The sequence below is a fragment of the Motacilla alba genome, chromosome 3 (genome assembly GCF_015832195.1).
Source record: "Motacilla alba alba isolate MOTALB_02 chromosome 3, Motacilla_alba_V1.0_pri, whole genome shotgun sequence".
NCBI lineage: Eukaryota > Metazoa > Chordata > Aves > Passeriformes > Motacillidae > Motacilla > Motacilla alba.
Window position 1 is genome coordinate 6,601,925 of NC_052018.1, and position 21,738 is coordinate 6,623,662.

The window sequence follows — 21,738 nt, forward strand, 5'->3', positions numbered from 1 at the left end:
GATAATCTGAGGCAAATTTAACTTGACACGCTAGAGGGCATTGGAAGACAGCTCTCTGCAGTCCGGATAGGAAGGAAGGAAGGAACTTTTTGCTGCTAAAATTGAGTTTATTTTTTGGTTCTGGAGTGGTTGGAGAATTTAAGGGGATTCCTCCAAGGCTGTATTTAAAAAAGGTACAAAAACGACATCTTTTGCTGTCCAGTCCTTCTTCATTATTTATATGTACTTTGGTGGGGGGAAATTAGGCAGTGTTGTGTATTGTCACCTATATCAGAAGGTGGTAGAGAAAGAAGGTAAATGAATCACATATAAAACACTTAATCAAGGACTGATATTCCTTTATTTGCCCATTCTCAGGCCTCAACAGGCTGGAGAAATGGAAAGACAGGAATCTTATGAAGTTCAGCAAAGGGAAGTTCAAAGTCCTCCTGCCCCTGGGAGGAACAAACCCAATGCCAGGACATACTCAGGGCTGTCTGATCAGGACAGGGTAAAGACAGAGCCAGACTTTTCTCCTTGGTGCCCAGTGGAAGGACAGGAGGCTTTGAGAACAAATAGAAATATGGGAAATCCCACTTAAGATGAAACTCTTTCACTGTGAGGGTGGTCAAACACAGGAAAAGGCTGCACATGGAGCTTGTGGTGTCTCCATCCTTGGAGCTACTCAAACCCAACTGGACACAGCTCTGAGCTCTAGCTGGCCATGCTCTGATGGGAATGTGGTGCAAGATGATCTCGAGGGTCATTTCCAATTTCAGCAATTCCTGCAGAAACTGGAGTGATTTGATCCAATGCTGTTCTTCTGAATTAACAGTTCAACCTTAATGGACTCCTTAATTCCTTTGAGCCTGTGTTCTCATCTTCTTAATTATCCTTGCTTTTAAGTCGGCTTCCTAGTTCTTTAGCAATACCTGTACAGGCTCTTCTGAATAAACCCTGTTCAGATAGCAATATAAAATCAAGCTTTATTGTCATAGAAGGGTGATGCCAGCACCATGTGCAGCTCAGGAAGAGGGGGAGGTGGGTGCTGGAACTAGATGATCTTGAAGGTCCATTTCAACTCAAACCATTCTAAGTTTCTTACACATCCTGGCATTTTTTGTTAAGGTGTTATAAATGCAGAAGTGTAAATTGAAATAATAATTCCCCAAGAAGTTTCCCTTGCATTTCTCTCAGGTTGTGAATAAATACTAGTGCCAAAAAATTTTCTGTTTTCAAACTAAAAGTTTCAGGGTTTTTTTCAATTTCTGTCTTGTGGAATTTAAAGCAATGTCCACTAACCACCTTCTCATTTTTTACCAATTATAGTGAAAATAATGAACTTTTAAAAAGAGGATATAATCATATTTATGTTGTTAGTGTCCTCTCTGACTTGTTCTAATAAATAATCCAGAATTTAAAGTGCTCTAGACAACATTAAACTACTCAGCAGTAACTGAAATACATTTTTAGGTCAAGATTCCAACCTTTGATTGCTGTGAACTCCATTTGGATGATGAATTCCTCTTCAACAGGGCTTCTTGTATCTATTTGTTTAAAAAAATTAGTCAATCAGTAAATACAGAAATTCTGTTCAAATTCCAACAGTATTTTGACATAATGTAAGAAATAGTTGGAATCCTTACCTTCTTATCCCAGAGAGTCCCAAACACCAAAATGAATAATCCCTAGGAGACAGATAATTACATGTATTTTGATGACACCAGTCTTTAATTTCAATGTCTCATAAGTTGCATATCTCATAATTGCAATATTTCCAACATTGTCCATGGTACAATTTAGACTTTGAATTCTTTGATAGAGGGCATTTTTCTAACTGCATATCACATAGTGGACTGCTCATTTGGCAGCTCCCCAGGCCTGGTCTATTTCAATTCTGTGTTGATCTGGTCTACAAACTGACACAGATAGTTTGGTAGCACTAAATGTATTTGGAAAAATAAATGTGTGTGTATGGAAGACATGTCCTACCTGTACTCTCCAGGCAAATTAGTAGGCTCCAAGAAAAAGGCCAGTGAGTTTGGTTTGAAGAAAACAGTTTTGATGCTGTTCTTAAAAATGGGAAATCTTAAGAATTCTCTTTAAAGAGAGAATACACATAACTATATAGTCCTGAAGAAATTTCCTTGTATTGGGATCCTACTGACCACCTAAATATGTTGCAAAAGTCATACTGACTAAAAACTCTCAATGGTATATTTTTGTCAGTTCTTCTCTTTATCATTAGTACTTCTCAGCTGATCTTGGTGACTTTCTTGTGGTTTATACTGGAACCCAAAAAAGCATAACATGATGCCTCCAGCTGCACTATAAATGGAAACAGGGATGCTCAAGTTTGCCCACCTGAACACAACAGGGCTGTTTTCCTGGTCTTCAGCAGTGAAGCTGATCCCAAAACTACTGGCAAAGTAGGGAGTTATCTTTAAGCCAGCTTTGTCTATACGGCACATCTGCTAAGGCAGCTGAGAATATTAAATACTGCTGAATTTTTGGAATGGCTTTCCCAAAGAGTCCTTTTGGAATAAGGATGTGTTAGGCAAATTTAAGCTTTTCCCTGGTGTTCTCATGCCCTGCCAAGCACAGCACTACAATAATGTCTCTATGTTAAATCAATATAGAGGAAACAAAAATGCGCGCAACTCACCTGCAAAGCATTGAACAGACTAAAGAGGATGTGAAAAGCTGGATGACTGTTTTTGATGATGGTGGCCAGGCCAAAACCCCAGGTGAGGCCTAACAGTGGTGTCAGGATGGCCACACTTTTGCCAATCTGAAACAGAGATTTCCTCTCCTGCCCACTTGACCTATCCCCAATAGTTGGCCTCAGTATTTTTATTATAACAACTGCGGCAATGAACAAGTTCGTGGCCACAATGATCAAGGCAGGTATGACAAAGGCCAGGAGAGCTTTGCTGTCCTTCCAGTTGAGCCAGCAGACATCCTTTCTTGTGTAACTGTTCTTTGGCAGTGTGACAGCAATGGTGGTGACTGCAATGACAAAGGGGCACACGTATCCCAGGCAGAATGCCACCGCCTTCTGAGTAGTCTTACTCGTGTTGTGTAAGATGAACACCAGTCTGTAGAAAAGGATGAGGCCCAGGCTCAGCATCCAGAAAAACACACACAGGTAGAAAAAATGGATGAAGAAGGTGGCCATGATACAGATGTCTCTGCTCATCTGCTGGTTTTGGTCAGTGATGGAGGCAGTGACAATGAACCAAACGTCAGCAATCAGCAGGGATGTAGCAATGTTGAGAATACACACATGGCGCATGTAGGAGGTTGTGTTGTTTGTCACGTACTTCCAGACCAAGGATTCAATAATGATGCAGACCACCAAGCTCACGATTGAAATGGCCAGGCCAATGTAGGAAATATAATTTTCAAAGATTAGCTCGGAGGATCTATCAGGTGACATCAGGATGGAGAATGATGTCAAGTGATTGCAGGAGCAAATGACAGAATCTTCTAACTCTGTGGGTGTGCAGCCACGATTATCCCAGTCCCCCCTGTGATTGTTGAGTGTGAAGTTCCAAAAGACACACTTGGGCATCTTTAGAGACAAGTCTTTCTTTGCAAATGTCATATTAACTTCAAAATTCTGGCTTCTGTTGCTGCTCAAAGTTGTTGTTATCAATAAACCGTTCACAAATTCAAATGTTTTCCGGGGCAAAACATGTCCAAGTTTTGAGTACATCACACTGACAATGGTTGAATTTTGGGTTAGCGTCTGGATTTCAGTTTTACTAATGAGCACATTTACTGTGAGGTTTCCTGCACTGCGGAAGTCCTTGTTATAATCTGCGTTGTTATTTTCCTTGACAACTACCCCTTGGAGATGAACAGTGTTTGCAGAGACAGAAGGAATGGTGTTATTAACCGGTTGGAGGCGCAAGGAAAAATTTTCTACCGACTGTAGTAACAAAGAACTTTGTTGTGTCTTCTCATTATTCAGGTCTTCCCAAGCTTCAGTTGTGGAATCGTTAACAATTAAGTCCACTGTGGATAAGAAATTCTGGAACAACAACAGAATAATGCAGTTACTGAAATCCCACACAATTAATTGTTGTTTCTAATAGTAATTTATGCATGGTCCTAGAAGTGCCTTTCGAAAAAGCCCAGCATTTTCTTATTTTGCTTAGTTCATATCAAGTCTTCAGTTGTTAACCCTCTGCATACTCTGTTTGCAAGTTAAGGTTTCCAAAAACAGAGCTGTCTGACTATTTTTTTATATATTATTTGGTATTTTGGCATCTCCAGCCCTCTTTCCTTTCTCTCTCAGTGTTCCTGCTGTCTTTGATTTCTTGGTATCTCATGTAGGGCTCTCTGTCTACAAACTATCAAAACTTTTTGCACTTTTCTGTTCAGAAGGGCAGTGCTTTTCCTCTGGACCTCATAATCAAGGTTCCCAATTATTTCTAAGGTTTCTTTTGTTATTCATTTGTTGTTACATCCAACTTATTTTCCTTGCTTGATCATGGTTCCTGGAATTTACTCTCCCTATTACTATTTCAGCCTTTTTTTTCTATTCCTACTTCTACTCATGGAATCATAGAATCACAGAATGGTTTTGACATTTAAAAGTCATCCAGTCCAACCTCCCTTCCAGGTGGCAGGGACATCCAGCTTCATCTTGGACACTTCCAGGGTTTTGGGCATCCACAACTTCTCTGGTAAATCTATTCCGGTGCCTTACTGCCCTCACAGCAAACAATTTATTCCTAACACATAACCCAAACCTGCCTTCTTTCAGTTTAAACCATTGCTCCTTGTCCTGTCACTACAGGCCTTGACAAAAAGCCTTTTTGTAAGTATTGAAAAGCCGCAATAAGCTCTTCCCTGAGCCTTCTCTTCTCAAGGCTGGACAATGTCAACTCTCTCAGCCTGTCCTCATAGGACAGCTGACCGGCCCTCTGACCATTTCTGTGACCCTCCTTTGGACCCATTCCAGCATGTCCATATCCTTCTTGCCCCGGGGACCGCAGAGGTGGATGGAGCGCTCCAGGTGGGGTCTCACCAGAGCAGAGTAGAGGGACAGAATCACCTCCCTCAACCTGCTGGTCACACTCCTTGTTAAGCAGCCCAGGACATGTTTGGGTGTCTGGGCTGCAAGAGAACGTTGCTGGCTCATGTCCAATTTTTTATCCATCATCCCTTGTACTTTCCTGTCTTAGAATGCTGGAGATATCCATGTGTTCCTAAAATATTTCTAGTTGCTAAGCTTACAGCAGCTTCTCTTTCATGCATAGACTCCTTGTCCTCATGATTTTGAATTTTCATAAACTTCTCTGTATCTTTGCTGTCACTTCATCTCATTCCCTTAACACTTTCCTGATCTCGATCCTAAGCAAGTGTGAAACTTCTTCAGGGAGAACATAATCCTCTTTGACAAAAGGGGCCAAAAGGGCTTGGTAGGTGTAGATAAGACTTAAAATAAAACCTTACCTGCATAGTGCCCTCCTCTGCCTCAACTGGGATAGAGGAGACCATATCCAGGATGGTAACGATTGCACCTAGGTTTGCTGAAGAATTCTTTATTGTGCTTAGCTCCTTTTTTGTCTGTTCCTTAAGCTGTGCAAGGTAGGAGGGTAGTTGAGCTTTTGCCTCGGGGCTGCTGACCAAGGACTGGAACAGAAGATAACAGCACATCCCATGTGTGAAATCCTCTAACCTGGCTGAGGGAAAGGTGACTCTGGATGGTTTGTGGGTGGGAAGAGCACTGTAGGATGATACCAAGGCTGAAAACCAAGGCCTGGCACCCATCTGTCAAGGGCAGTGGCCAAGGATGTGGGCACTGAAGGAAGGGCATGGGGATGAGGCTGGGCAGTGGCCCGGAGTTGTTCCTACAGCCTCACTGTTGGTGTGCTCTGTAGCACAGCTCAGGGAACGCTCCAGGCCAGGAACTGCTCCTTATGGATGCCATGGACAAGGTCACCTTGCCTGGGAACAGAGCATTCATGTGTATGGCCATTATCCATGCAGTGCCTCAGGCCCTCTGTGTCCCGGGAGGGGCCTCAGGTCTTTTGCTGGCTGGTGTAAATAAAGCCAAACATTCTTCATATCTTTTAAAAGAAACTTTTAAATGCTTCATATATTTTAGATTATGATAAGCAAAAATCAAGCAACCAACACTTTTTCTCCCTATCCCAACCTCCACAGATCCATGAGTGTTACCTCAGCACTACTCAGCAGGTCGTTTATTGGTCCAGAAAGGCAGTCATTCCTTAAAACCTTCCATGAGCTGTTGATACACTTGTAAGTTGTATTGCCTCGAGTAAAACCTTTTGGATTTTTTACATCACAGCAGGGCTTTATTAATTTGGCCCCTTCTGTTCCAATGCCCAAGCTGTCTGAGCAGGAAATTTTCTTACCTGTACAGGAAGGAGACAGATAGAAAATAAGAAGCAGGGAGATGAGATGAATTTGTTTCCCCCACAAAACTTGTGATCTGTTCAAAGATCTTTAAATTAGGATTTCAGCATACTGTTTTCATTAATTACGATATTTCAGGATGTATATGTCTCACACTCCTAATTTTTAACTTTAAAAAAGGAAATTAAAAAGGAAATCTAATAAAGCTCCAATTTTTGAGTATTGAATCAAATCAACAAACCAACACCCAAAGACTTAGATTTCTGCTAGACTACAGGGTTAGACAGAGGTGGAGTGGGATTATATTGACCATTAAACGAACAATGATTAATATAAAATTTATTCTGTTAAGGTACTCAGTACTGCTGTACCACTAACAGGAAATTCATTAAGATCTTCATGGTGAGGCCTCAACACCTTTTTGATGAACCGGGGGTGGTGCTAATTGTCTTTGATTGGCTTAGTCATATCAGTAAGTATCTGCTGATTAAAGTGATTAAAGTAATTAAAGTGTCTGCATATTTATTGCCTAGGAGAGTGAAATCTGGCAGATAGAGTGATTCAACTGTAGGTACCACTGCTGTGGAAAAAAGAACATTTCTGCATCAGGGGGATGTGCAACATCTCTTCCTTTCCAATTTAGAATAAAAGAGCTGAAATATCCAAACTCTTGTCAGAACTAAACATCAAAGCTGGATTTAGCAATGCTGAATTCTAATTACCAAGCATTCCCTGCAGAGCTGACTGGAAGCTGCCCTGGTCTCTGCAGCACCTCACAGAGGTTGCCCTTCTTGTGTTCAAAGTGGAAATGCTCTCCCACAGGCTGTCCTCCTGAGCCTGATGAGGCACCACAGTCTTTGATCCTTGCTAAATTGTTGGTGCAAGCTGGAAGCTGCATGACCACTTTTCAACACAGGGGATGAAGCTTGGTGGTGCAGCCTGCAGTAGTGATTAAACTGTCACTGCTTTGGAACATACTGAGTCTCCTCTCAAATACAGCAAAGACAACACATCTTGTCTATTTTTTTTTAAATTACATAAAAACGGATATTTTCCTCTGTGTGTAAAAATTTCCCATCAGAAAAGCAGACAAAAGTTCTTGGATAACAAAAAGCTGTTTCTGTTAGATGTCACTGGTGATGAATTTGTGGCACCTGATTTAACAAAGATATTGTAGCATCCTATATAACAGCTATATACAGTAACTTTTTTCCTTACCAGGTATCAAGTGCAGTGTTATATGTTCACTGTCAACTCCCTGTCCGATGCGGTTGACAAACTTGCAATGCGCCTCGATGTCTTTCTCTTTGTTGCATTCTTTTTCTGTGTGATTGTACGTGTAGCAAAGCAAATTGTCTTTTTTCTTTTTCTCTGTATGGATGGATGAAGACAAGTTAATACAGATCTGGGGTCAGTCAACTAAAACCAGCAGAAAGCATTGGCAAAGCTTTATTTTCTGTGGGTACTAGGAAAAAAACAACTTTCCTTTGTGAAAAAGTTCCCTGTCTGTATGCTGACTTCTGTGTCTTACTCCTTCCATAATAAATCTGGCAGCTGCTGCATGATCAATACCTTTTCATTTACTGCTGTGTGAGCAAATCCTCCCCAAACCCTCTTAACTGTCCAGTAACCAAAATTTGCTTTGAAAATAATTTTTGAGAATACTCTTCCTGCCTTTACCACAGGTGTTTCTGTTAGGCTGGGATAGTGCTTGGTTGTTCTTACATTGTTCTTTTGAACTCAGGATCTGTGCCACCCTCCCACTGCTTTTCAGAATGCCTGTGCCTCAGGGTGGGTCTCCAGCTGCAGTCTCTTCCAGCAACATCCTTGCCTTTTTCTTAGCTACTGAAGGCCTCCTCAGTCTCCACCTGCTTTACTAAGCCTGTTGTTTTTGCACTCCTGAGTGTTTCCCAAGTTATTTTTGGTAGATCGTATTGGTTTCTTTTTTTTTCAAATTAACAGTTTTGAAAGTCACTCAAAAAATTCTCGTGTATAAAAAGCAACTCGCTTGAAAACTTATAGGATATAAAAACATGTCAGGGAAGTTGCAGAATTGCCCTAAATTTGAAGACATAGAAGCATAGGATTTTGTATTGCTAAAGATGTGCTCCCTGTATCCTCAAAGAAAATTCAGTAGTTTTTTTTGAATTGCATTCTTAATGGATTATTCTACATTTTTCATTAATTAGTAGATTTTCTTTAGTAAGATTTTCTCAGTATTCATTTTAAAAAGTGGCAGAATGGAAGACAAAAGCAAATAAAAAGAGTTCAGCAATTTCCAATCTGAAGAAGGGTCAGGATGGTCACTTCTCCCTGCCTAACAAGTCAAACCAAACACTGAGTTTGCCTATTATGTATTTATCACTATAGCAAGTGACTTCAGTTCAGTATGAATCCCAGACATGTTCCCTAGGCATGCTCAACATCCTAAAAAAAGTCCATTTCTCTTTTTTTGCACCCTCAGAAGTGCTCTCGGGTTGTCATGAAAGCACTAAGTGCGACTTGTTTACACAGACCTAACTGAAAACAAAAAACCCAGAGACTGGGTTGTGACACAGAGTGAAACTAATGATTCTGCAAGTTTATTGTGCCTTACCAACTGGAAATTCATTTTGTTGAACCACAAATGTAACCCTGTAGTCTTCCATTCTCTTTGCACTTATGCAGCACTCGAGGGCAAGTGGCACTTGGCACTGTATCGATGTTTCAATGGGGTCTATCAGGATGTTCTGCTTCAGGGGCAAGGAAATCACCTTCATGGTAATGTTGGCAGAACTGTCCAGGTTTTTCTGGGAGAATGTGCAGATGTAGGTGCCTAAAAGAAGTGATACAAAACCATGTCTCAGTTGACAGAAGTGCTCCTCAGCTTTTGCATGGTCATGAATGCTGAACAAATACAGTGCTGTTGGCAACATCAAGCCTTGCTGTCTTCCAACACTTAAAATTTTAACTCTGGGGGGCTTTTTATTTATTGTGGCCAGGCTGCACAGTGATTTGCAGGGCTCAGGATGCTGTAAATGATCTGGTGCAGAGATTTCATTGCCTTTGTAGCCAAAGAGACCAGATTTACTCACCTCTCCAGTCCTGTGAGGCAGACTTCACTGTGAGCACAGACATGGCTGGAAATTTGCTATTTTTGATGCACATATCACAGTCTACTGTTTTTGTGTCATTTTCAGACTGGATTTTCCAAATGATGCTGTCATAATTGCTCACATCGCTTTCGCATGTTACATTGAACCCGTATCCCTCGGAAACTGTTGAGTTTGTGCTTGAAGTTATTGTTACGTGGGCTGAGACAACACAGGACAAAAGTCACATTAGTGAGAGTTACTTTTAATCATTTTCTCACAAATTCTGTTTGTCACAGAGGCCATCTGTGCATTAAAGAGCTGTTGCTCTGTCATAAATCTCAGCCCCTCACCTTTCCGCAGGTACGTGACTGCGATGCTCCGAGCGCGCCTGGCTCCGTGTCCAGTCTCCATCTCACACGTGTATGTGGTCACTGCACCTGACTTCTCAGGGGGGCACAGTGACTCGTTGATGTTGAGCTGGTATCCAGTGCAGTTTCCACTCAAGATGGTTACTCCTAGGGAGAAATAAGCATTGTTTGAAGGACTACAGTTGTCCAAAAATACATCTGGAAAGCACAAGCAATTACTCCAGCCATGGAAACCCTTGTGGGTTTGTATGTAATTGACATCATGGCACTTTTAACTCATCATTGCTGAAGTTCATTCACACCTTTTACTGTGGCAACACTCACAGAGTGGCAGCACTCAGCTCTGTGCTGAGATTCCTCCTGCCAAAACCAGTCAGAATGCAGCCACACTGCTTGGAAATCTCAGGGTCAATCAAAATGAAGAGTATTCTGATTAAGCCTAACCTCATTATCGGTGATATTTAGGGCGAGTAAAGTTAAGTAAAACAGGAGTAAACACTGCAGATTTTAATGCTGTCTAATTTTGAAATAAAAATGTGGAGGTACTTGACAGTCATTCAACTTAAAATCTGAAGAGTGCTGCTTTAGCTGAGAGCACTAAAGCTGTCCCACGCTGCAGCTGACAGCGCAGTTGACATGAGAGCAGAGCAGAGTTCCTGGGGGAAAGCCCAGGGAATCAGGAGTAAAACAGGCAATTGCAGTGGGCCAGGATCCCCTCTCCCTGCCAGCACTGCTGCACTCTGGTAACTGTCCTCTGAGGAAGTGACTGCATGCATGAGCTTTGAAGATTTCATCTCAGTTTGCTGTCCTGCTTTCTGCCGTTTCATTTACCGCCAGTAGTTAACAATAAACAGTTACTTCATGCTCATAAAATATTAAGAGAGGCAATAGACTTTTTAGGGTGATGGTTCATAGATATTTATGAGTATTTCTGTTCATGTTACTCTGTAGCTCTTTGTAGCACATTTACTTGGTGCCTTATTAACTCGGTATATTGGAAAGCCTTACGGGATGCCTCTGACTCAACTGGTATGTGAAGTATCACAGCCATGGGTGGAGAGACAAACAGTGCTCATATTTATCTGCATCGCAGCTGTTTCACAGTGCAGCACAGTACCTCACGACTGCCAGATCTCAGTATGTGGTACATGAAAGATCTTTGTACCCCAAGGGTGATTCTGGAGATAGCACTACAGACTGATGCACTCATCCCTGCTCTCAAAATCAGACCATGCAGAAATAAACTTTCTGGAAGAAGGTGGTTTGTTGCAGGTCCAGGCAGCTGTTTCCATCCAGGATAGCACTGTTTAAGGCATCATTCTATGAAGATGCCTGAAACCACTGGCACCTGCACAGCACATACAGAGTCTGTCCTTCCCCCTGCCACGTTTGGAGCATACCCTGTATTCATCCTAGGACTTTGGGGCAGCCCCTTAGGAGGAGACCTTTGAGCAATGAGCAAATTTAGCAGGCAAAAGACAACCTTTTGTTAATCTTACCTGTAATGTTGATTGTTCCATTTACTTTCCAGGAAACCTTAAGCGATGTCAAGTGTCTGTCAATGCAACAGGACAGCCAAAGACCCTTTGCTTGCACTTCAGGACTGTTACATGTGACATCGATATCCTCAAAGTTTGGAGTGACATTCAGTGGAAAGACAGATATTATTTCTGTGGCGTTGTGTATCTCTGTGTGATACAGACTGCTCATTATGAACACGCAACTGTAGGAACCTGTGAAGCATAAACAACAGTTTTTGCTGAGTTTGCCTCTGCTTTGGAATTAGGAACTACTTCTACAGCTGGTTTTCACATGTCCCTGCTCTGCAGTGGCTGGGCTACTTGCTGATCAATATGTACCCTCAGGTCACCTGCAGAATGCTTTCTGCAGACCCCTGGTGTCAAATGTATCCAGATTAGGACTCACTGTTGATGGGTACTTGAGATCAGTGTTCTCAGACCAAAATACTTCAAATCTGGCTGAGTAGGTGCTTTTGGGATCTGTATATTGCCTGCAGTCCTTCTGGCAGCAGAATGTCATGGTAAAAGGATTCCTACAGAGAATAGGTGACAGAGAGGTGCCCAGGGTGGACTCCACCAGAACTGGCCTCGGAGCGGAGGCTCTTAAGCTGCTCAGAAGGCGCTGCCAAACAGAGCAGAGTATTTATCACAGAATCACAGAATATGCTGAGTTGGAAGAGACCTATCAGGATCATTGAGCCCTTGCACAGGTCACTCCAACAGTGACACCATGTGCCTGGGAGCATTGTTTAAACACTTCTTGAACTCTCAGGCTTGGTGCTGTTACCACTGCCCTTGGGAGCCTGTTCCAGTACTCAGTGAAAAACTTAGTGAAAAACTGTTCTCAGTTATCCAAAACCTCCCCGACTCTGCTTCGTGCCACCTCCTTGAGTCCTGTCCCTGGTCACCAGGGAGAACAGATCTGTACCTGCCCCTCTGCTTCCCCTCATGAGGAAGCTGAAGACCACAATGAGGTCTCTCCTCAGTCTCCTCAAGGCTGAACAGACCAAGTGACCTCGGCTCCTTCTCATACAGCTTCCCCTTCAGGCCCTTCACCATCCTTGTGGCCTCCTTTGGACTCTCTCCAATAGCTTGATGCCTTTTTTGTAGTTTGGTGCCCCAAACTGCCCCCAGGACTCGAAGTGAGGCCTCCCCAACCCAGAGCAGAGCAGGACAATATGCTCCCTTGCCTGGCTGGTGATGCTGTGCCTGATGCCTCCTCAGGACATGGCTGTCCAACATTCAACATGCTGGCTGCCAGGACACTGCTGACTCACATTCAACTTGCCACCGACCAGGACCCACAGGTCCCTTTCTCTTTATCAGCCACTCTCTCAGGCACGAGTCCCCTGGATGCAGCCAGGCCTGGTTTTGAGATTGGCAATAGGAGCTCCAAATTTCCACACATTTTAAGTATGTGGATTTCCCTTCCCCTTTGGGATAGCCAAATGAGCAGACCACTTACATAGGAGTGAAAACACCCAGATTCAGGGCATCCTCAGTCCGAAGAATTTTGGATCCACTATTCCTACCTCACATACATGTGCCCAAATATCTGGTGACAGGCTACCCTTTCTGAAGTTGAATGTAGAATTCATGGTTCAAAGACACAAACTGAGTGGAAGCTTGAGCCCAAGCTGTGATAATACATAATAATTCTCCTGATAGATCCTCCCAGAAAAATGCCGCCAGTTTACCTGTTCTGATTTTCAAACGTCCCTAACCATGCAAAACTGTAACTCTGAGCTCTGATTTAGTGAGGTCATGTGTGTGTAGGGGGCAAGGGCATTAAGGACAAATTCAACCACAGCCTCCAGTCATCACACCAAAAGGGTGGGAAGGCCTCACAGCCTTGCAGTCACCACCATCTCCCTGGTGTGATAACGAAGCCTGGCACTTAGAACACTCTGTCACGTACAATCACTTCAGTCAGTTCACATCTTACTGGCAATGCCAGTCAACACGTAGATCATTAATGAAAACAACAGGAAAATTATGAGAGGCAGTGTCATTTTCCCATTTCCTCTAGAAAATGCAGCCACTGCATTCATCTTTGCTTTTTATAGAACTAGAAAACCGCAATAGGTTTGGTTTTATATGAATGGTTTTATAGAACCACAATAAAAATTTACACGTGCTGTTTTAACAAGGGAAAATCATACCAGAATCCTTCGTCGTAACATTGGTAATTTTAAGAATTGATCTTCTGGATGCTATAACTGTCTCTATTGAGTACCGGGAGCCGGCTGAGATGGTCTGGTCAAAGTGATACCAGGTCACATTGGAAAATGTTGAATTTATCTCACAGGTCAGTCTTACTGTGTCCCCTTCAAAAATGTTCGAGGGTTTCACGGTGAAGTTTGTCTGATCTGGGAAGACAGAGAGCAACATTCTGCATTACTGTCACTCCACCTCACATCTTTATGGTATCTTTCATCTTACAGGGGTCCCAGGTTCTTCACATCAGCTGCAGGGTACCACCTCTGACACAGGCCATGGGATTTTCCTTCAACATATTCTTTCAGTATCTTTCTCAGCTAAAAATTCCAGAAGGTTTTATGCAGAGTTAGAAATATTATTATCACCACCACTACTTTCTAATTAGATAAGCTGGGAGGAGAAGCAACCAGGTTGAAGTAATCCTCTGAGACAGACAGTCCAGCACTTGGTGCACTGAGAGCAGAAGACCTCCAGGGCACTTGATCAGCAGCTGAATTGTAACACATTGTCCAGCAGCAGCACGGAAAATGTGCCAAGGGAGCCAAGGGGAATGTGTTGTCATGTAAACTGCAGGAGTTTTATGTTTTGCTTTAAAGAGTAGGAAGTGCTGGCAGCCTGACATTCTTAGGGCTGTCTCAGTTCTGGAGGTGAATTAAGGATGTTCAACTTCCCCCTGGACAGACCAGGGATCAGATCAGGGATCATTTAGAATCATTTAGGCTGGGAAAGACCTCTGAAATAATCAAGCCCAACCAATAACTGGTCAGTGGAGTAGCTGGAAGTCTTTGGTTTTTCATGGGGGGTACTGCATGCATGGTCCTCGCATGAAGGTCCTAAGCTTTGGTGATACAGGATAAAATGAAACAGCTAAGAAATAAACGTTTCTAGAAAGTCCAGTAGCAAATTATCAACATTACAGGGCAGCTACATGATTCAGGCTAAAAATAGTAAAATAAAGGTTGAAGGAAAGTACTGAGAGCTTTAAACTTACTAGTGATTACTGTTGTGAAGGTAAATGGGTTTAGCTGGTATGATGAATCCAGAAACTGCGGTACAGCTCTGTTGGAATCTCCAACCTGACTGAAGCTTGCTGCTCCTGTTCTTACTTCAAAGTTCACAAAAACACTTCCAGGGCTAAACAGACATAAGAATGACATGAGCATCGGAATTAAATATCCTTGTATGTTAGTGGTTTTCTGTGTTGTGGTGACCCATCTTGCATGGATGGGAATACCTCACAGGACTCCCCCGTGGAGACTCCTCTTGGGACTCAACATTTGCTCTGTTATACTAGAAAGTTGTGCTACAGCTCTTCCCTGAAAAGAAACACCTTTATGGGACACCTTTCTTGTCTGATGTTTGTTTCTAGTAAACTTTCCTTAGAAACCTAAAATGCAGCTGCATTTAAATATGTGTGGACAGTAGCAATGTCTCTTTTATCCGAGGCTGTATCCAGAGTCAATGTTCTATTCACCTTCCTCATGGCCTAGGAAGTGATGTTAGGTTTATTTGCATTCTTTTCCCCTTTGGGTGGAGCTCAGTCTTTTCCATAAAAGGCTTTGCTTCAGATGGGGAATGATTGTGTCTCTTGGACTTTTGCACAGTGATGAATTCTACCCACAACCCCATTTCCATGTTCATACTTGGGCTTTGCTTTGCAGTAATTATTCTGTTATTCAGCGTGTGCCTGCTGGGAGTGGGTTCTAGGCAGAGTGAGTGTAACCTTTGCTGACTTGTGTCTCCTTGAGACTGGACAGGAAGATTTGTGTTGTCCAGGAAAAAATGAAATTATTTACTTACCTAAAACCTGTTACTGTTGCTGAAACAAAGCCTGGTAGACATCTGTAGCTGGCATTAAACTGTAAACAAAGACAGATGAGATAGTGTAAGTCCTCTGTGTATTACTACAGTGTGCTTAAAATAGGAAACTCTCCATTCCTGATGTCAGTAAGGACATGTAGCACACCTGATACAACAGGCCTGGGGCTCTCCTGGTGACATGGAACACATTTCTCTTCATGGTTTCGTTCCATGTGTACCCACATGGATTTAAGCTAGGACCAATAATAGGATTTTTTTTTTCATGCTTCATATACAAAAGATCCCTAAATACTTCCCAGTATACTAAATTAAATGGGAATATTTTCATTGCCATCAATGCAGTCAGCTTTGCCCCACTTTGCAGCTCCCACTGCTGCACAATTCCCAGCTCCCCACAGAGACACTGACCACCCAGGCACTTGGGGTAAACACCACATTACTTAGGGGGCTCTCGACCTTCAGAGATAAAAAAACCAAAGTCATTACCGCTTTTTCAAGGTCCGCTTTGTATTTTTGGTATAACAGAGAGGAAGAATCCTTGAGATCGTCCTGGAAGTCTGAGTCAAGTCTGACTGACATATACAGTACAATGGGCTCTCCCATACCACATGACTCTGTAAGGAAAGACATAAAATAAATGCAAAATAATCAAAGACAATGCTCATGAGGTGAACATCTATTGAAAATCTGATGAGATGAAACTTTCTTGGCTCAGCAAAAGGTGAAAGTCCCAATGAGGCATGGGAGTGATTCCAGGAGTTAGGGCTCCAAATGCAACTAAATATCTGCAAGTGTTTGGGTCAAGGTGGACCCATATCACGAGGAGAAGAGCTTTAGACCATCTCTGCACTTTCCACATTCACAGGCTGTGTGGTTGCCACCTCAGTCCTGATGTGCTTTTTCATCACACTTTTCATCACTATTCTGACCTCCAAGCAGTGTGTGAGCTGCACAGCGATGAAGTTCTGCCCTGCGTCTCCTCACCTTCAGTCTGAGGCTCACAGTAGGGTCCATGGAAAGGCATTTTCTGCATGTAGCCACAGGGCAGGGCTGGTTCCAGGCTCAGAGAAGGGCAGGGCATCACATCACTGCACACCGTGCTGGGCCAGGCATATCCATTTTCACAGAAACAGCAGCTGCTATTCTCTCCACTGGGCAGGCAAACTGGAGTCAGACAGACAGAGAAATACCATGAGAATGGTAACGGGGCATAGTTATTGCAAGATAAATATTTACCTTTCTGTGTCTTCACGACAGGGATCTCAAAAAGTTGCCCTTCTTGTGAGTTCACTTGAATGATGCCAAAATGATGATCTGACAGCTTGCAAATTTTACTCTACTAATTGTAAATGACTAACAAGAAATGGGAACCCAACTGGCACAGGGAAAAGTCTGATCAATTGCTTTCAAGTAACTGAATGGAGATGTGAAGTCTGATCCTAAAAATTTATCTGGCATACTGGCCAGGGTGCCATAATACTTTTTAGACTGGATATTTTTATGTCACCTGAGGTGAAAGCAAGTGTATAGGCTTTTAGAGATTGTAAGAGCAAGATCATTCAGAGTCCCAGTGGCTAATGAGGTGTTGTGTTCTAGTTGTTCTGACCCCTGGCAGGTGCTGTGTGAGAGAAGGTAGCATTATCACTAAGTGCTTTAAAGCACTAAAAAAAATAAACCAATCAAAAAAAACCAAACCCAAACCAAAACAAAAACCAACGCAAAGCCAAAACCACCAAAACCAAAAATCAAACCAAACCAATCCAAAAACACAAACAAAAAAACCCCAAACAAACAAAGCCAAAAAACCCCCTCAAAAAAAAAAAAAAAAAAGCAAAATGGAGCACATCACTGTAACTTTTTCTGCTCTTAATGTGTCATTGTCATTACATGTGAGCCTGAAGGCCTTTATAAGATGCATTTGCAACTTGTTTTGGAAACTGTTGAACACTTCCTTTTGCTGTTTTATGGCTCAATTATAAGAAGGTATCAAATCTCCTCTGCTGTTGTAAATGCTTGGTGTGAGGCTCTGCTGTATTACTTGGATGTGATGTTGCACAACCACAACTCATGTAATAAAACCTGTCTTGTCCTGTGAGAATAGGTTAAGTGAGCTCTATCTCATGCAGCCTGTCTCTGTCAGGGTCAGAGTACAGCCTCTTACAGCCATCTACGTCCAGATACAGGAGGAGGGAAGTAAACAGTCTGATAACTGCTGTCACAGCTTCCTGAAACTTGAAAGTAACTCAGACTGTGCTTGTTAGCCAAACTGGAGCAAAATCCTTTGGCTCAGGCTTCCTCTGGCTTTGTCCCTTCCTTAGGAAAAGCATTCAGAGCTATTCCTAACGCCAACATTATATAAAGAGGAGTGGTGAGAGACAGATAACAAATATGCTGTTGTGTGCTACAGCTGCAGCCTTGCTGGGTCTTTCAGCAGGAGCAGAGATGGTTCAGTTTTGCTGATTCTGAAGCATGATGGGTGGTAAAAGTGGGAGACATCAAATACTGACAAAACCCCCCATTATCCAGAATAAACAAATCAATAACCAACCCACCTGTTGTAATGCTGATGTTTGAAACTGTTGTTTGTACATTTGAAATATTAATTGGAAGATCAATATTTTTGAAATAGTCTTTGATTGGCTCCAGGTAAGATGAATCCTGCAGGCTTACTTCAATGTCAAAAGTATGCTCCGGAAGGGGGAGGTCAAGAATAAGCACTGAAAGAGAAATAGAAGGAGACTGCAAAGCTGTGTTTGAGGGTAAATCACAAATTGATGGCCTCTAGTTTAGCATTTGGGGGTCTTTGTTGCTATTTAATGGTAGCTTAGTGTGGCATTCTGCTCAGGAAATCTTCTTGCTTTCCACTCAGCAGATATTCTGCTTCTGTTCTATCTGCTCCTTGTCTAACAAAAGCCAGATTTCTCTGGTGTCGGAGCATAGGAAGCTGATACAAATGACACAATCCATTCATAGAAGAGCTGTCTCATCCCTTCTCCCCCTAGAATCAGTAAGCTGATGGGTTGCCAACCACAGACTGGGCCATATAAGATTATCTTTTCTTTATATCATCCTGTGAATTTTCTCACTTTATCCTTCTGCTTCTGTTCCCCATCGCACTGAGGGAGAGTGAGCGAGGGGCACTGTGGTGCTTGGCTGGGGTTAAACTACAACCACACCTTGATGTTCCCAGTTCAGTACATCAAGAGATGCTGCCCTAACAGGGATTTCATCCTGGGCCTACTAGAAACCTGCTCTGTTACCATATAGTTGTGTACGTACTGTTTCGCTTCTGCCTTTGCATCTCTGGGTAGAAGCTTTCTTGCCCTAGTGTGCTGTCAATCTGTGGGGAAAAAAAAAAAACAAAAAACAAAAAACAAAAAACAAAAAACCAGTGAAGGTCCATGACAATAACAAAGTGAAACTTCAGCTGCTGTTGCTGGCAAAAGAAATTAGGGAAGAATATACTGACATAGATAATTTTTTCCCAGTAATCTTGGTCTCACTTCTCCAACCTCCCAATCCATCTTCCTCTTTAAACAGAAAATTTCTGTCTTCCAAGCAGGGAAGGGTTAAGCACCAGCTAAGGGATGTACTGAGTTTGCAGATGCCTCTTTGCATGTCTCTGCAAGCCAACTGTCCCAGCTCAGTTGGATTTTTCTGTCTGAGCCATAAGACCTCCACAGGGCTGTCACAGTGCACTTAGTCCTGGGCCAGCCTTGTGAACTGCTTGGAAATGTGGCCACTCAGCCTTTGAATCCAGAAACTGGACTTAGATCACCTTTTGCTTTCCTCTGCAGCAGCAGAGCCAGCCTGAGCAGGAGAAGAAAGGGGACTGAAAAGCCTTGGCTCCAGCTCAGTTCCCAGATCAGCTATTTTGGGGACATCAGTAACACACAGCTGACCATGGCAGGGGTTAGCACCATTTCACTATGGCTGAGTTTACAGAGGCTGCAGCCAAGTCAGATTCAGACCATCTTATCTCTTTTTAAATTGTGCCCTAAAAATACGTTGGCACCACTGTTAGCGAGAAAGGCTAAAGAACAAGCAAAGACACAGGCAGGAAATTTGCAGCTTTGCCAGTTTCTTGGTTTCTACTGTAATCTTTATTTACAGAAAGAGTGAATAGCTTGGCAACTCTTGAGTCATCTCTTTACATAAAGGAACCATCTGGTGTGTGATTAGAGCTGGGTTTTGTATCACAGCTGTGCTGGGGCGAGGATCTTGCTTGGCACTTTTTGCACTGCTGGGATGTACCTTGGTGTTAGAGGTTGGCTGCAGGAGGTACAGAAAGTGCCCTGTGACCCACGTCCTCCTCCGAGTTTGGACTCAGTGATTTCCTCTTTCAGTTATTCTCCCAAACAACCAAAGGGTATTGCTAGGTTGCTAAATACTTCACATATTTCACACCATTAAGTAATGACTCATCTGCAAGCTGTCCCATGACCAGTGGTGCTAAAAAAAGAGGTGTTGCTATTTTTCATGAAAACACCTAAGTGCTGAGATGAAGACAGCTTGAAAATGAGACCAAATTAGATATTTGGCCACTGTTAGACATTTGCTGAAGTGCAAATGGGGCTGCTGCAACCACACATACCTTGTTTTGCCAAAGGAGGGGGTAGTGGTAGAAAGAGCTTAAGGAGTTCCCACCTTTCTCTTCAAATTTCCTTTCCTTTTTTTCAACTTTCTCAAAGGAGGTTCTCCATTTGCTCACAATGGAGAAGATAAAATAACTATTGTCTGGTCTAATACTAATTGTGATGACCAAGAGTTGGTAGAGTTACCAGATTATATTTACTTCCATGTGGTTAGAACCTTGGCTTCTCTGTTCCTCTTCCATCTTTTTTGTTAGGAAAAATTTGTCTTTTTTTTTAGGGAAAAATGTGCAGAAACTGTCTGTTAACAAACACATGTACAGGATGAAGCACAAAATGGCTTTCCATAATTCACACTGTTGGTGAAACAGAAAGGATCTGTGAGGATTATTGAAAAACTGGGAAACGAAAGTAAAATCTCAGTTCATGGGCAACATCTAAACACAAATCACTCAGGAGCAGTGTTTTGGTCATGTGCACATGTCCAACATCTAAACACACTCAGGAGCAGTGTTTTGGTCGTGTGCACTTGTCCTGTTGAGACAGACCTGTCACCTACCTGCAAACATGTCACTTCTAGATGTATTTGGTTCCTCTCTCCTCGGATGGGTGAATTCCATCCAGGAGCAGTGCCCACATATATGTTATGCAGACTTAGCTCCAGTGACAGCAATTGAAATCCCTTGCAGACCAACACAGTGAGAAACAAGATGTGTTTTATTCAGTGCCTTCTGGAGGGACTTTAAACTGGGAAACATGAAGAGCCCAGTTTTGGATTTCCCCATCCCTTTTACACACTCTGGGTTCAGATTCCACCCCATCCCCCTGGTTTTATTCTGACTTCTTCCAAGGTTTTGTGGGTGTAAAGGACACCATCAGGGCGATACAGGCAGAGACCCAATGAAAACCAGTGGAGGTGGGGAAGGATACTCACTACGTAGGACAACGGATAGAAGTTTGAGCCCTGTGGTATCTGGCAGCAGGCTGAGACCAGCAGGAACAGGCAGTGGAAACCTGTAGTGGTTGGGGATGGCATTTTGCCTGGTGACTTTGCTGTGCAGCCTGAAGTCAGCTGTACCTAATCAAAATAAGAGAAAGAAATTGCTTGAAGAAAGCAGAGTTCTGAGCAGATTCCTAGCAGGGACAAAGGAGGTGCTGAAAATCTGCCATGAGAAAAGTTGACTTTGGATCTTCAACTATCCCTCTTGGTGGGACTTGGGAAATGCACAGCCAGGAGATGAGGGAGCAATTAGGAATGTTGCTGTGCAAGTGAGGGCCTGTCCTCTTGCAGCAGGGAGAGCTCTGCCACTCGCTGTATCCCACTCTGGAGAGGGTTGTGGCATCACCATGGGCTCAGGTACAAAAGTCTGTGTGTTTGTTACCCCTTGGCTAGCAATGGACATAATGAAGAGCAGCATCTCCTGGAAATAACCTGTGTTATTTTGAGGTTTTAACAAACTTCTCCATTAATTGCACTGAAGTTAACAAATAAGTAAACTAGAATCTAAGGACCATGTCACACAAGAATATAATATGGTGCCTGAAATCACACACACACATACCCACACCCCAATAACATTTTCTACCTCATTAATTCCTGAGCTAATTTAGTCACACAGCAGACTGGATGATGAAACATAAAGGGAGAGGTAAAACATTCATGGACCCAAAAGTGCTGACACATTTGTGCAACCAAGGGGAATAGAGAAATGGAGGTGAAGAATCCATAAAAGATAAATATTTTGCTGTGAATATGCACTTTCTGGTTATT

At 42.7% G+C, this 21,738-nt stretch overlaps 1 protein-coding gene across 2 annotated transcripts in view; it reads right to left on the bottom strand.

Annotated features, from left to right (window-relative positions):
- The window catches only part of ADGRF5 (adhesion G protein-coupled receptor F5), a 41,313-nt gene that overhangs the window by 2,269 nt on the left and 17,306 nt on the right, over positions 1-21,738 (bottom strand). For both annotated transcript variants that reach the window (XM_038132006.1, XM_038132005.1), the window contains 18 exons: positions 20,902-21,045; positions 18,655-18,715; positions 17,928-18,092; positions 16,360-16,539; positions 15,862-15,989; positions 15,355-15,413; positions 14,546-14,688; positions 13,497-13,703; positions 11,314-11,547; positions 9,797-9,961; positions 9,447-9,665; positions 8,969-9,187; positions 7,591-7,743; positions 6,175-6,371; positions 5,446-5,625; positions 2,645-4,015; positions 1,626-1,667; positions 1,467-1,526 (listed from right to left, as the gene is read on the bottom strand). In XM_038132006.1, coding sequence (XP_037987934.1) covers positions 1,467-1,526; positions 1,626-1,667; positions 2,645-4,015; positions 5,446-5,625; positions 6,175-6,371; positions 7,591-7,743; positions 8,969-9,187; positions 9,447-9,665; positions 9,797-9,961; positions 11,314-11,547; positions 13,497-13,703; positions 14,546-14,688; positions 15,355-15,413; positions 15,862-15,989; positions 16,360-16,539; positions 17,928-18,092; positions 18,655-18,715; positions 20,902-21,003 — 3,885 coding nt within the window. In that variant the 5' untranslated portion in view covers positions 21,004-21,045. The remainder of the gene's footprint in view (positions 1-1,466; positions 1,527-1,625; positions 1,668-2,644; positions 4,016-5,445; positions 5,626-6,174; positions 6,372-7,590; positions 7,744-8,968; positions 9,188-9,446; positions 9,666-9,796; positions 9,962-11,313; positions 11,548-13,496; positions 13,704-14,545; positions 14,689-15,354; positions 15,414-15,861; positions 15,990-16,359; positions 16,540-17,927; positions 18,093-18,654; positions 18,716-20,901; positions 21,046-21,738) is intronic.